Consider the following 15,130-nt stretch of genomic DNA (forward strand, 5'->3'; position numbering starts at 1 on the left):
GGAAATGTCAAGCACCCACCCTCTGGATGTCGGGCCTGTTAAAGATGTCTCCAACTGAACACCTAAAAATTGGGGCATCCCAAACCACTAGTATCTCCTTAAGATTTAGGCCTTGGTCCTTACGTTCTGGTATTTTTGTGAATTTAAACTGTGCAGCCGTAATCTTATATTAACACATTTATGTGTGTTTAATTTTAGTTACAATTGACATCTCTGAGCTGCCCCCTGGTGTCAGCAATCTTGTTGGAATTTGACCTGACAGTCTGGGAGCTTCGTTTCAGAGATTATTAGCAAGTTTTTCTTAAATTTTATTTATATGGAGAAGTAAAAGTGAATTTTGTATGATAGTAGTATTACAAACATCTGTAAGAGGGGGTGATGTCCTTTGAGCAGACTTAAATGTTACATAAGTATGAGAGACAGGAAAAATCTATTGATTGAAAATATTATGGCAACAGCTGTTAATTTGTTTAAAAAAACAAAACAGGTCTTGCAAATTGTAAACTGGAATCTGTTCCTTGATCAAGCTTCCTTATAAATACATTTCTAACCTCCTTTAATACTTGTTTAATAGTCAGAAAATTAAATTGAATCTGATATTCATGTTTAAGATTTTTTTTAAAAAGTGACTTACTTGCTGAATATTCAATTTTCTTTTCAGAATGTTAAACTAGAAACATGGCGAGTCTCACCTAAGGCTGCCAAATGGACAGGGTGTTAAACAAGGCCCATTGAATTCAGAAAATGATCACCAGCAGCAGGTAGCTGAGAAAATGCCAATTGAAAGCGCAAGTTTAGAAAGCCTAGTTAGTTTCATTATTTGATAATACTTAGTTGTTTAGTGCTCTTCATCCTACAGATCTTGAGACACTTTTCAAAGGAAAGAAGTATATTTATCCCCATTATAGAGATGGGTAAACTGAGACAGAGGTGAACTGACGTGCCCACAGTCATGCAGCAGTTCAGGTGCAAATCTGGGATTAGAACCCTGGTAACTTTCCCTTTGAACTGTCAGAATTCTGGGCTGAGTGATGTTGGCTATTTTTAAAACTGAGCAGGCATTTTGGGAAGAAACTTCACACAATAAGAGATGTTTCATGAAGGTGTTCTGTTACCACAGTAAGGACCTGTTTTAGTGCTAACAAACTTAGTAGACATAGAAGATGGAGAGAAATGGAGAGTTTTAGAAAACGTGTGGGTGTGGAGCGTGGAGAGAGCAATGAAAAGAAAGGGCTGAAGAGAGTGGGGAGAATAGGAGACAATTGCCCTCCCATAAATTCATAATAGGTGGTGTAATACCTGCCTGTCCCTTTCAACCTCCTTACCTTTTCCCCCCTATCCCTGAAAACTACACTTTCAATTTCAAACATGGCACTGAAAAAGGAAAAACAGTGTCCTAGAGATCTGGAATCTGGCCCCCGCACATGGTGCCTGCTCCTGGGAGAGGTGGAGTCAGACCCGGGACTGTGTACCCGGTAGTAAGTGAGACATACAGGCTAAACTTCTGGGGGAGGTCATGGGCAAAACAGAAGTGATCTTCAGCTGGGTAGCGGAGGTTTGCTTAGGCCTGGTCTACACTAGGCTTTTATGTCGAATTTAGCGCCGTTACATCGAATTAACCCTGCACCCGTCCACACCACGAAGCTATTTAGTTCGACATAGAGCTCTCTTAAATTCGACTTCCGTACTCCTCCCCAACGAGAGGAGTAGCGCTAAATTCGAAATGGCCATATCGAATTAGGCTAGGTGTGGATGGAAATCGACGCTAATAGCTCCAGGAGCTATCCCACAGTGCACCACTCTGTTGACGCTCTGGACAGCAGTCCGAGCTCGGATGCTCTGACCAGCCACACAGGAAAAGCCCCGGGAAAATTTGAATTCCTTTTCCTGTCTGGGCAGTTTGAATCTCATTTCCTGTTTGGACATCGTGGCGAGCTCAGCAGCACTGGCAACGATGCAGAGCTCTGCAGCAGAGATGGCCGTGCAATCCCAGAATAGAAAGAGGGCCCCAGCATGGACTGATCGGGAAGTCTTGGATCTCATCGCTGTGTGGGGCGATGAGTCCGTGCTTTCCGAGCTGCGCTCCAAAAGAAGGAATGCGAAGATCTCGAAAGCCATGGCAGAGAGAGGATACAGCCGGGATGCAACGCAGTGCCGCGTGAAAATCAAGGAGCTGAGACAAGGCTACCAAAAAACCAAAGAGGCAAACCGACGCTCTGGATCCCAGCCCCACACATCCCGTTTCTACGAGGCACTGCATTCCATCCTAGGTGCGGCCGCCACCACTACCCCACCACTGACCGTGGACTCTGAGGATGGGATATTGTCCGCGGCCGGTTCCTCGTCGGAAATGTTAGCGGACGGGGAAGATGAGGAAGGAGATGAGGAGGACGAGGCAGTCGACAGCGCTTGCAACGCTGATTTCCCCGACAGCCAGGAGCTCTTCATCACCCTTACCGAGATCCCCTACCAACCGTCCCCATCCGTTACCCCGGACACAGAATCAGGGGAAGGATCAAGCAGTAAGTGCTTTAAACATCTAAATATTTATTTTTAACGGAACTGGAATATTTATAATATTAACAATGGGGTTTTCATTAAGTCATTTAAACATATAAACTTTTATTTGTAACAGAACTGGAATCTTTATAATATCAACAATTGGTTTTTCATGATTTCTTTGCCTTAGGCGCTTAACTATTTAGTCCCAACTATGTAAAAAAAATCTAACAATGTCCGGATTTTCATGATTTTGCTGCCCAAGACGCTCCACTCTGTAGTTCCTTCCAGTACAGCTACACCAAAATCCGGTCTATATGTCCGGGAATTGACACGAAATCCTCATGGGAGATCTCTACGTAGCTCTCCTGTAGGTAATGTTCAAGCCTGTGCATCAGGTTCCTTGGCAGGGCGATCTTATTAGGTCCACCATGGTACGACACGTTTCCACGCCAGGACTCTATCAAGTACTCTGGGATCATTGCACGGCAGAGCATGGCGGCATACGGCCCTGGTTTCTGCATGCTCTCCCTAAGCATCCGTTCCCTGTCGCTCTCCGAGATCCTCATCAGGGTGATGTCGCTCATGATGCCCTGCTTTGAATTAGGGAGGGGAATGTTAGTATTGGGACTGCTTTACAGCCACGCGGTGGAGGCGGGAGAGGGGCAGCATACAGGGATCTTTCCCTGGGACAGCCGCGAGGGGGTGGGTCAGGGGCAGAGCTCATGCTTCCCTGATTGCTGCCAGCAGAGACTGGCATTGCTTTCAATGCGAAAGGAGCCCAGTGCTTCTATTAAAGTTTTAAGCAGCCACAAGTCTACGGCTTACCATGTTTGCCTGCTACACAAGTTCAGGTGTCCTGCCACGCTTCTCAGATCGCAAATGCAAGACCCCAGGCACTGAAGGCGAGGGCCGAAAATTCGACCTTGTCCTGAGTGCGCATGTGAGAGGTGCAGTGCATGGTCTGGTTCACAGAGAAGGACTATGTTCTTTGTTCACAACTTCATTTATCTGTCTCAGGAATTCACTCCCTTTTTCCCATTCCCACAGACACATCTGCGACTGTCTCCCAATCCAGCCTGGCATCACACTCCCAGAGGCTAGCGCAGATTAGGCGGAGGAGGAAGAAGACGCGTGAGGACATGTTCTCAGAACTAATGGACTGCTCCAGAGCCCAAGCAGCCCAGCAGACACAGTGGAGGGAGAACTTGTCCCAAATGCACCGAGCAATCATGGAACGGGAGGAGAGGTGGCGTCAGGAAGACCAGCAGGCGACTCAAACGCTGCTTGGACTAATGAGGGAGCAAACGGACACGCTCCGGCGCCTTGTGGATGTTCTGCAAGACCGGAGGCAGGAGGACAGAGCCCCGCTGCAGTCTATCTCTAACCGCCCTCCCCCGCCACCAAGTCCCACACCCCCCTCACCCAAAGTCCAAAGAAGGAGGGGCGGCAAGGGCCGTTAAAACTTTCAGTCAACCCCTGCAGACTGCTCTAGCACTAGAAGGCTCTCATTCCCCAAAATTTGAAAACTCCTTTCCTACCCACCTCACACAAGCCCCCGTCCAAGTTCCCTCCCCCCCCCCGTTTCATGTGTGGTTCATAATAAAATATTCGTTTCTGTTAATTACTGTTTCCACGATTTTCTTTTGGAGGAGACTCTGTCTGAAGGGGGGGAAGGTGCTTGGTACTTGGACAGGACAGTCACCTTTAGCAGGGTACAGAGGCGGGGGCAGGCACAGCATCAGGACACATACACAGTGCAGTCACCAGTTGCCCTGGTCACTCTGGGAGGTGGTTTTCATGTTCTGGGGGGGGGGAATCTGTGACTTTGTGGTGGGGGAGGGCAGTTAGAGATCTTATGCCGCGGTCCTTATCCTGGATCACAGAGCCACGCAGCAGGGGATCTGTAACCCTCCTCCCCCTGCCAGAAAGTCACATAGCCGACACATACACGCAGTCCCGCCCAGGAGTGCTGGCAGGCTCCGCAGAAACAACCAGTCCACCACTGCGGAGCCTGTCATTCCTGGAGTTTAGAAGCATCATTTGCATCAGAACACTAAACCCGCCCCCCGCCACAGTCTGCGTCCCTGGTTTAAAACATTCCCGCGAAAACAGTAATAAAGACAACGGTGTTCATTAACAAAACAGAACAGATTTTGTTTTTTGGAAAGGTGCTGAAGGGGGTATGTAACTTGGAAGGATAGTCAACATTAACTGGGTAAAGAAACGGGGGCAGGTTCAGCTTCTGTGTCCACAAACTTAACAGTCACTGGTTACCCTGCTCTGTCTGGAACCTAGCTTTCAAAGCCTTCCGGATGCACAGCGCGTCCCGCTGGGATCTTCTAATCGCCCGGCTGTCTGGCTGGGCGTAATCAGCAGCCAGGCTATTTGCCTCAACCTCCCAGCCCGCCATAAAGGTCTCCCCCTTGCTCTCACACAGATTGTGGAGCACACAGCAAGCTGCAATAACATTGGGGATATTGGTTTCGCTGAGATCACAGCGAGTCAGTAAGCTTTTCCATCTCCCCTTGAGACGGCCAAAAGCACACTCCACCACCATTCTGCACTTGCTCAGCCGGTAGTTGAAGAGTTCTTTTTCTGAGTCCAGGGCGCCAGTATAGGGCTTCATGAGCCAGGGCATTAGCGGGTAGGCTGGGTCCCCGAGGATCACTGTAGGCGTCTCCACATCCCCAAGACTTATTTTGTGGTCCGGAAGTAAATACCTTCCTGCAGCCGTCTAAACAGACCAGAGTTCCTGAACACGCGAGAGTCATGAACCTTGCCCGGCCATCCGACGTTGATGTTTGTAAAACGTCCCCTGTCGTCCACCAGTGCTTGCAGCACCATTGAAAAGTAGCCCTTTCTGTTTATGTACTGGCTGGCCTGGTGGTCCGGTCCCAGGATAGGGATGTGAGTCCCATCTATAGCCCCACCGCAGTTTGGGAATCCCATCGTGGCGAAGCCATCTATGATGACCTCCACATTTCCCAGGGTCACTACCTTTGAGAGCAGTACCTTGACGATTGCCTTGGCTACTTGCATGACAACAACCCCCACGGTAGATTTGCCCACACCGAAGTGGTTCGCGACTGACCGGTAGCTGTCCGGCGTTGCAAGCTTCCAGAGGGCTATGGCCACTCGCTTCTGGACAGTCAGGGCTGCTCGCATCCGGGTGTCCTTGCGCTTCAGGGCAGGGGACAGCAACTCACAAAGTTCGAGGAAAGTCCCCTTCCGCATGCGAAAGTTTCGCAGCCACTGGGATTCATCCCAGACCTGCAGCACTATGCGGTCCCACCAGTCCGTGTTTGTTTCCAGGGCCCAGAATCGCCGTTCCACAATATCCACAAGACCCATTGCCACCGTGATGTCCTGGGCGCTGGGTCTCGTGGTTTCTGACAGCTCTGTGCTACTCTCCAACTTCAGGCCCTCACGGCGGTGCCGTAGCCTCCTCTCCTGATTTCTCTGCATCTGCCTCAGGGAAAGGTGTATGATAAGCTGCGAGGCGTTGAGAACGGCCACAACTGCAGCGATGGTCGCAGCGGGATCCATGCTCGCACTGCTGTGGCGTCCGCGCTGTCACTGATCAGAAAAGTGCGCGAACTGATTTCCCGCCGGCGCTTTCAGGGAGGGAGGGAGGGCGGGAGTGACGGACGGATGACGACAGGTACCCAAAAGCACCCTCGACACATTTTTTTACCCAGAAGGCATTTGGGGCTCGACCCAGAATTCCAATGGGCAGCGGGGACTGCGGGAACTGTGGGATAGCTGCCCACAGTGCACCGCTTCCAATGTCGACGCTTGCCCCGTTAGTGTGGACTCACAAAGTCGAATTACTGTCCTTAGTGTGGACACGCACGTTCGACTTTGTAATATCGATTCCACATATTCGATTTAAGTGAAATCGAACTACTCTCGTAGTGTAGACATACCCTTAGATACCCCTTCCAGTGGAAGGTTTTGTTAAACTCCTTGGGGCAGGCTAGCACTGACACCACTGCTGGTTCAGATTGCATTTGGAAGAGGGAGAGAATAAGAAGGAAGAGAAGCCAGGGGGAGAATCTGAATTTACTGTAGTCGTTGATCCCAAAGAGGGTTGGGATGAGAACACAGAACACTTCCTCCTCCACTCCACGCAATGTTTTATGTCCCCAAACTATTTCATTGCCTTGCAAGCATGCGTCCAGCAGCCTGGGAGAACTTTGCGCCATGGGTGGCTGCCCAGGCTGCTTACTAGTCTGTGAATGGCCCTGAAAAGGAAAAATAAACTGTAGTATGTTTCAAATGTGTTTTTAATTGAGCTGGCAAAATCCAATTAACAGACTGCCAAGACAGTTAGCTAATTAGTGTTTCTGACCTTAGATTAGTTGGTACGAATTCCCAACTGACCAACATCTCTTGATTTCTGTATTTTCCTTAGAGAGATGGGGGGGAAGGGGGAGAATATCTTTTTATTGGACCAACTTTTGCTACTGAAAGAGGCATTCCTTCATGCTCTGTGCAAGCTTGAAAGCTTGTGTCTTTCACCAACTGAAGTTGGTCCAGTAAAAGATCCTCAGACCGATACAGCCACAATAACACTGCAAACAACAAAATATTTTCCTGTCCATGTCAGCCTTTTTTTTTTTCTGGCCATTTCTCTTTCCCTACCTTTTCTGTAGATTCCTTTGGCTTTGGTCTTTGGCTAACGTTACTGACAAATTAGGGTGGGGTCAGGATCAGAAAGGGACATTCAGAACACATGTGCCACACCTCATTTTCTTCATAGTTCCGTTCTAATTCCAGCAATCCATTTTGATTTTTTCTAAACATGTTGAGCATAAATTATATTTTATATATTTTTAATTTTCTCTTTTCTTCCTTTCAAGCAGTGTTGTGAAAGAGGTGTATACAGTTTTTACAGCTAAAATGAGCACAGACTTTGTGAAAGGCCTATGCCATTTCCTATGTAGGTTTGAATATAACTTTTTCCAGCATTTTGACTCTTCTGGAGATGGTCTAATGTGACTTCCACCACCAGGTGGTGAGGAGAGTCTAGCTGGCCTTTTGAGGTTACGGAACTCTCAGCTTCCCTGGAGTATTCTTTGCATTTGGACTCTAGTAAGAGTAAGACTACATTGCTACAAACTTAATTCCATAGGAGTAGTTTTTTGAAAAGCCTGTTTAAAGAGCAGTATACAACAGAACTTGCGTTCTTCCTAGTAATGTCTTGGAGGAAGGTGGCAGGGGCTTTGCACCACAGCTTGGGGCAACAGGCTCCCTTGCACCTTGCTCAGGGATCCCAGGTGTCTATCTTCCTTCTAATGGCTGAGAGGAGGACCGTAAGTCAAGACAATTTTCAGTATTTGAGATCTTTTATGTTGATGAATCTGCTACCAAACTTAAGAAAAACAAAACTTGGCATATTTCTTTTGGGAACAAGGATGAGAACAGTAGAGAGGGTTGGGTTTTTCTTCCTAAACAGAAATAGAAAGATTTTTTTTTTTTTTTTTAAATAGAAATTTGTTTGGAAGTTTCAGTAAGTAAATATCTACGTTCTCTAGCCAGCGAAACATACAGTAGCCAACTTACTGTTAGAGGGAAAGGAATGTAGAAGAGTTACAACAGGACACTAAAAATGCAAATCCCACATGACAAACCATTTTTTCCAAAGCTAAAGTTTTAAAAAATGGATGCTTGGAGTTGGCTTCTGGATCAGAGATCTGATCGTCCAAAGTGGTGAGCACCCAAATGCTGCCTATAGAGGTCATGGGAGGCGATGGTTACAAGGCACTTCAGAAAATCTGTCTGTTTACTTATGTGCTGAAATATACAGCTAGAAGCCTTTAGACTCCAATTTTTGAAAATCTTGACTGAAGAAACTTTACAAATCAGAACTAGAGTCTGTGTTGTAAGAGAATTCTGCACGTACATTCTGCCTATGCCCTACTGTTGACATGTCCCCTCTTTTCCTTATTGGCAGGGGTGGAGGGTAGGTGGCAGCAGAGGTGGCAGAACCAGCTCACTCTAGAAGAGAGTTAATCTGCACAAGCAGTATTCTTCGCTGGCCATCTCACTGCTTTAAGGAGTGGACTGGAGTATCTGGCCTCCTGAGCTGATAGCATGACATGCTACATTGCTTTGCTTGTGTATTTGCTGGTCAATCTGCCTGAGAATGACAACTGTTACACTAGATATACTGCAGCCCTAGAGATGGATACTCTGGGGCTAAAACACAAATAAAACACTTGCATTTGTAATACTGAGAGATGCAAAACAAAAACCCCTTTTACTTTTGTTTGTGACAATACTGACTTAAATGTTTTATAACTGACAAGATGATGAGCCTAATTCTCATCAGCACTAAAGCTGCCTTGCACGGCTCTGGCATCAATTACATTTACACCCACAGTGCGGCCCCTTTATACTGTCAGAGTGATGTAAAGCGCCGTTAGTGTGCATGAGAATTACGCCCAATATTCTCATTCAGATTCATGTAGGCCCTGCTCCAATGCCTATTCAAGTCCAATGGGAAGGCTCCCATTTTTGTGAACGGGGCTTAGGATCAGGCCTTTGTTAAGCACCAGCATCATGCTCCATACTGTGCAAGACACAAAATAAGGCTATTAACAGGCTTGGAGAGTTCAGTCTAAAGTGGAAATAGGATTGGTGCTCCCTCTGCTGCAGGAGATCAGGATGGACTCTTTCCTTGCTATCGAGACTATTCAAAAGTTTAAAGTTCTTGGATTTCGTAACTGGATACCATTATTATTGGAGCAATAGAAATACAGCGGGAAGGGGAAAACTTCACTGATACTTTCTTGTCAACCCTGGATGCGCCTGCAAGTGGGGCTCAAGAAGCAGAAGTGACTTGCAGTTGTAAGCCTTTAGGCTACAGTAGTCTACCATGTGGCTGAATGTGTGTTGTGACCTAGCAATGGCTTTTTCCGTTCCTTGGGCTTGTACAACTTATTGTCCCCCATTGAGGCTCAAAGTGAGCTGGAGTGCGCAATACCGCCATTCAGCAGCACTGCTTTATTTTCCCTGCCCTCTACACCTCTATGTATGGGCAGCGAGGAATGTATATTGCGGGAGGAGTCCACATACCCTCACAGTGTAGGTAGCTGCCAAAGGGCTCATTGGTTGCTCTCTGGAATATTGCAAGGCACAGTCGCATTTTTAATTGCCTCAGCAGTGCCATGTGGTGTAGTCTCCTGCGAGAGGAGGAGAATTCACCACCATAGGGTATTAATTTTAATGGTTTTGTTTAGATCCTTATACTGTGTATGTGTCACTTTGTTCTGGGATGCTGGTCATTGTGGTGCCAGAGCCTCATTTGTATCACACAAGAGGAAATTGTGCTCATGTTAGCTGTAATGACTGTATATGTGTTCCTAAGTAAATGAAGCCATTTGGGAGGAGTACTGTTTTATTTTCAGAAGAAAGTCCTAGTATTTCATTTTGTTTTTTAAGACTGGTGTTTGGTTCATAGTTCATCCACCTGATATAAAAATAAATAAATCTGTAATTAAAAACTGGCCGCTAGCTACCAATAACGTTAATAATGTTGCTTGCCTTTTGTCTTTGTTTTATTTTTAGGATTTCTTCTTTTATTCACTAGTGTATGATCCACAACAAAAGACTCTCCTGGCTGATAAAGGAGAGATTCGCGTTGGAAACAGATACCAGGCAGATATAACAGACTTATTAAAAGAGGGTAATTTCCATGATTTTCATTAGAATTGTCAAGATACCATGTTGAAAATGGCTTTTTTTTTTTTTTTTAATTGACTGTTGGCTCATGGGTTATGGACTCTTTCACTTCTAGGTCACATGGTGGGGACTATGTCCTGGTTTCTTAGAGGCTAATGTGGTGTTACCAGCTGAAGGCAATTAGTTGGGTTTCAGTCCAAGCTCAAGTGGGCAGTTGTCCAGGTCATAAAAGCTGTTGCAACAAATTGGATTAATTGGTTCCCTCTGAACCTATTTTTTTTTTTTTTTTTATTTAATTGAGATTTGGGGAGCCCAAATTTTCACCACGCGCATGAAAGGTGTTTTTGTGTTCTGAATCAACCCTCTCCACACACCAAGGGTCCTTCCCAACCAATCACCCATTAAATACTGTCTGCTCATTACTCCTGGGTGCCCACTCCCAACAGCCATCTAACCACCCATCACTTTTGGCTGAGATCATAGAATCATAGCATATCAGGGTTGGAAGGGACCTCAGGAGGTCATCTAGTCCAACCCCCTGCTCAAAGCAGGACCAATCCCCAACTAAATCATCCCAGCCAGGGCTTTGTCAAGCCTGACCTTAAAAACCATTAAGGAAGGAGATTCCACCACCTCCCTAGGTAACCCATTCCAGTGCTTCACCACCCTCCTAGTGAAAAAGTTTTTCCTAATATCCAACCTAAACCTCCCCCACTGCAACTTGAGACCATTACTCCTTGTTCTGTCATCTGGTACCACTGAGAACAGTCTAGATCCATCCTCTTTGGAACCCCCTTTCAGGTAGTTGAAAGCAGCTATCAAATCCCCCCTCATTCTTCTCTTCTGCAGACTAAACAATCCCAGTTTCCTCAGCCTCTCCTCATAAATCATGTGCTCCATCCCCTTAATCATTTTTGTTGCCCTCCACTGGACTCTTTCTAATTTTTTCACATCCTTTTTGTAGTGTCAGGCCCAAAACTGGACACAGTACTCCAGATGAGGCCTCACCAATGTCGAATAGAGGGGAATGATCACGTCCCTCAATTTGCTGGCAATGCCCCATCTCATACAGCCCAAAATGCCGTTAGCCTTCTTGGCAACAAGGGCACGCTGTCGACTCATATATCCAGCTTTTCGTCCACTGTAACCCCTAGGTCCTTTTCTGCAGAACTGCTACCTAGCCGTTCGGTCCCTAGTCTGTAGCAGTGCATAGGATTCTTCCATCCTAAGTGCAGGACTCTGCACTTGTCCTTGTTGAACCTCATCAGATTTCTTTTGGCCCAATCCTCTAATTTGTCTAGGTCCCTCTGTATCCTATCCCTACCCTCCAGGGTATCTACCACTCCTCCCAGTTTAGTGTCATCTGCAAACTTGTGATGCTGGAACTCTCACTTATAGAGCAGGAGCGATTAAGGATTTGCTGGCATGAACTGTGTTCCAGGACAAAGAAAATTGTGGGGATTTACTGCTGTCTCCTGATGCATGTAAGGGAGAGGGAGAACTGTAGGAATCACTGTCCCTTTTCCTGCAAGCCCAAGGAAAGAGGGAGCTGGAGCTCTGGGGATCTTTGCTTTCCGACACTCTCAGGCCATGAAGGAAGGGAAGCAAACAGATATTCACTCTTATCCCCTCCAGTTCTCGTTCTTTCTTTCTCTCTCTCACGCGCCTCTGGGGGGTGCCTTCCCTTCTCCAGAGGGGGAACAGCTGCGAACCACAGTACAAGGATCTTCGTCAAATCTTCTGATTGTGCTGTTCTTCTGGCCAGAGGTGTGCAGTAACATTGGTGCTTTGATCTGTGCGTTGCTGACATTATCTAGCTTAGTTTTAGACCAGGCAGAAGGGGGTGGATCACAGATCAGGGTTTCTATTTTCTCTGCTTGGGAAACTGGCATGTTTCAGCTGCAACTGGACTAGCCTCCAAACATTACAGGAGGACGAGTTAACCTTTATGGACCACCCTCTCCACACATTGGGAAGACAGGGGTAGGCGGAAGAAGAATCTTCAGATCTTCTGTAGAGAATAAAAGGGAAGCCAATGTTCACTGGGCTGGGAAGAGAAGAAATTATAGAGAGGGAAGATGGTCGAGGAAAAGATTTGCCCAACAGTGTTCTGATGTCCTTCATACAGCTCCACTCTGCCCCCCTCCCCAGATCAGCTGATTAATGTGTGTATTGCTGGGGCTGCTGTGTGAGGAGGAGTTGTGGATTTTGGGGGACTGGAGAGTGTGTTTGGGATGAGGGGAGAGAAAAAAGAATGGGAGGAAGAAAGGTAAAAAATGTGGGGGAACAGTGGGGCAAATGACACAGGGAAGGTGGAAGTAAAAGATTTAATAGAGGGGAAAAAGAGGTACACTAATATAGAGACTGTAAAATGTGGCAAGCCTTAAAGTGGAGGTGAAGTGAAGGAAGAATCACAATGAAGGTGTGCATTTAAAAATGTATTTAATGGCCAAATGAGTATGATACTCATACTCTGTGGAGTATCAGAGGGGTAGCCGTGTTAGTCTGGATCTGTAAAAAGCGGCAAAGAGTCTTGTGGCACCTTATAGACTAACAGACGTATTGGAGCTTGAGCTTTTGTGGGTGAATACCCACTTCGTCAGACGCATACTGTGTGGAAAGATCCCAATTTCTCAGCATTCTGTTATCATTGTCAATCACATGGTATGTTTCAACTTTATGCTGCAGCATGAACTTCCTAGTATTTCCAGGGGTTGCTTGGGTCATTTTTAGAATGGAAGATAGTGATTGTATTTAAGAGTACATTTTTGTTTAAAAAATATTAAAGTATGCAATATCTTTCTATAGACATAACACACTAAGCATATAGGCCAACTTTTTCTGCATGACGGTGAAAAAGTTGTTCAGACTGGGTGAAAGGCTTTGGGTGAAAGGCTTTCCTGCCACGGCCACACAAACAGCAAGATAATGTGCTTTAATAGACCAAGGGCCTGGCAGTTACATATTTTTTGGGTGAGATGAAATACAGAAGAAAAACACTTTTATTCTTTCTGAAAGCTGCTATGCCAAAACATTTCTAACTTGCATTTCAACCAGGTGAAGAAGATGGAAGAGATCAATCAAAACTTGAAACAAAAGTTTGGGAAGCATTTAATCCGCTAATAGACAAACAGATAGACCAGTTCTTGGTGGTAGCACGGTAAGAAAATTTGGCTTTCCTTGGGGGGAAAAACTAAAGAACTTTAACTTTTTTTCCCTTTTTTGTAAATTTTGGTGGTGATTTCTTGTTTCACCTTCTCCTATCCCGAACCCAATGTTCATGTTCTCTCTCTCTCTTCTGGTATGAACTTTTTTGGTTGCTGGTTCACTTGCTCCTTTTTAAAAAAAGATGTGTTTCGCTTACCTAAATGGGGTATGTGACTTGAAGTGCAAGATATGAGACTGAATTGTTTTTCCCAATCTGAGACAGAAAATACAAACAAAATACAGGAATTATGGACAACTGTATCCTGGGAGGTTACTGAAATACCTATTTTAACATTTTGATGGGAGTGGGGTAAGGGTTTTCAAATAGCATTGCTAGATTATGTAGATGCAATTTATTTTTGGGCAAAATCTTCAAAATCTGTACAGTTAGTAGATGTTGAAAATGTACATTGATCTCATTACTCATCCTGGTACCCTTGCAAGGAACATACAGGTGAAGACACCTTGATGCATGTTGTTTGCAGATGATATAAATATAAAAATATATGGAGATATACCTATCTCATAGAACTGGAAGGGACCCTGAAAGGTCATTGGGTCCAGCTCCCTGCCTTCACTAGCAGGACCAAGTACTGATTTTTGCCCCAGATCCGTAAGTGGCCCCCTCAAGGACTCACAGCCCTGGGTTTAGCAGGCCAATGCGCCAACCACTGAGCTGTCCCTCCCTCCTGTATCCTTCTATGCAGGGAGGGGAAATATAGTTTAGAAGAGGATCTTGATAAATGGAGACGTGTTGGAGAGACATGGATGCAAAATTAGCAGAGGAGGGAAAAAAAGTACTGTGAATGTGAATAATGTGAACACTGAAGAATAATGGTTGAAACTAGGTGGGCAGACAATGCCAAAAACGCAAAGTTTCAAGTATATGGGCTCCAGACTCTGGGTAAAAGGACGGTGAAATTAGAGCTTGGATAATAAATGCCTGGCTCAAATTGAGAGAGAGAGAGAGAGAGAAGTGGTGTAATATGTGACAGGAAGATACCAATAAGATTAAAAGGGAAAATCTATAGAATTGTGGTCCATCCAGTTTGAAAGTATGGCTGGAAGTATTGGGCAACAAAGAAGAAAAATGAGCAAATGATCGCATCCACAGAAATACGAATGTTGAGATGGATGAGCGGTGTAAACAAGAGAGTCCACATGAGGAATGAGGATGTAGGAGACAAGCTCAAAGTAACACTAATAAATGGAAAAAATGAGGGAGTGCAGGTTCACATGTTTGGACATGTAAAATGCAGTCCTGACAACTATGTGGATAAGCATCTAACAGATCAAGACTGAAAGAAAAAGAGGCCAACTCAAAAAGAAATAGTGGGATGTCATAAAGGAAGACATGTGAGGATATGGCATTGAAGAGCGCTCTTTGGACTGAAGGACTTGTAGAGTGGACCCCATTTGATGCAGTTATCACATGCAAGAAGAAAAAGCATCAATGAAGGAATTTAGCATGTTGAGTAAGATGCTGTTGAAGGACATAGTAGGGAACAAATGAGTGTGTGAAGTGAAATAGTAAAGGGAAATAATTCTTCTAAAATAAAATGCCAAATATTGTTAAGAAGCAAGATGGAAAGGGCTCATACTCATCTCAAAGTGCACAAAATGGTTTATTTTTCTGATTCTTGAATGTGCCATTGAAGGGAACTTTCATCAATATTTTAAAAAATGACTAGCAATTTTTGCTTGTCCAGTTTGAGAGAGCTTAAAGTGGTAGATT

General features: G+C 45.4%; 1 protein-coding gene across 1 annotated transcript in view; it reads left to right on the top strand.

The window, feature by feature from the left end:
• Positions 1 to 15,130, top strand: part of MTA1 (metastasis associated 1) — a 160,401-nt gene that overhangs the window by 69,808 nt on the left and 75,463 nt on the right. Inside the window, exons 6-7 of the mRNA XM_065409048.1 lie at positions 10,075 to 10,192; positions 13,246 to 13,348. Coding sequence (XP_065265120.1) covers positions 10,075 to 10,192; positions 13,246 to 13,348 — 221 coding nt within the window. The remainder of the gene's footprint in view (positions 1 to 10,074; positions 10,193 to 13,245; positions 13,349 to 15,130) is intronic.

This window comes from Emys orbicularis, chromosome 8 (genome assembly GCF_028017835.1).
Source record: "Emys orbicularis isolate rEmyOrb1 chromosome 8, rEmyOrb1.hap1, whole genome shotgun sequence".
Classification (NCBI taxonomy): domain Eukaryota; kingdom Metazoa; phylum Chordata; order Testudines; family Emydidae; genus Emys; species Emys orbicularis.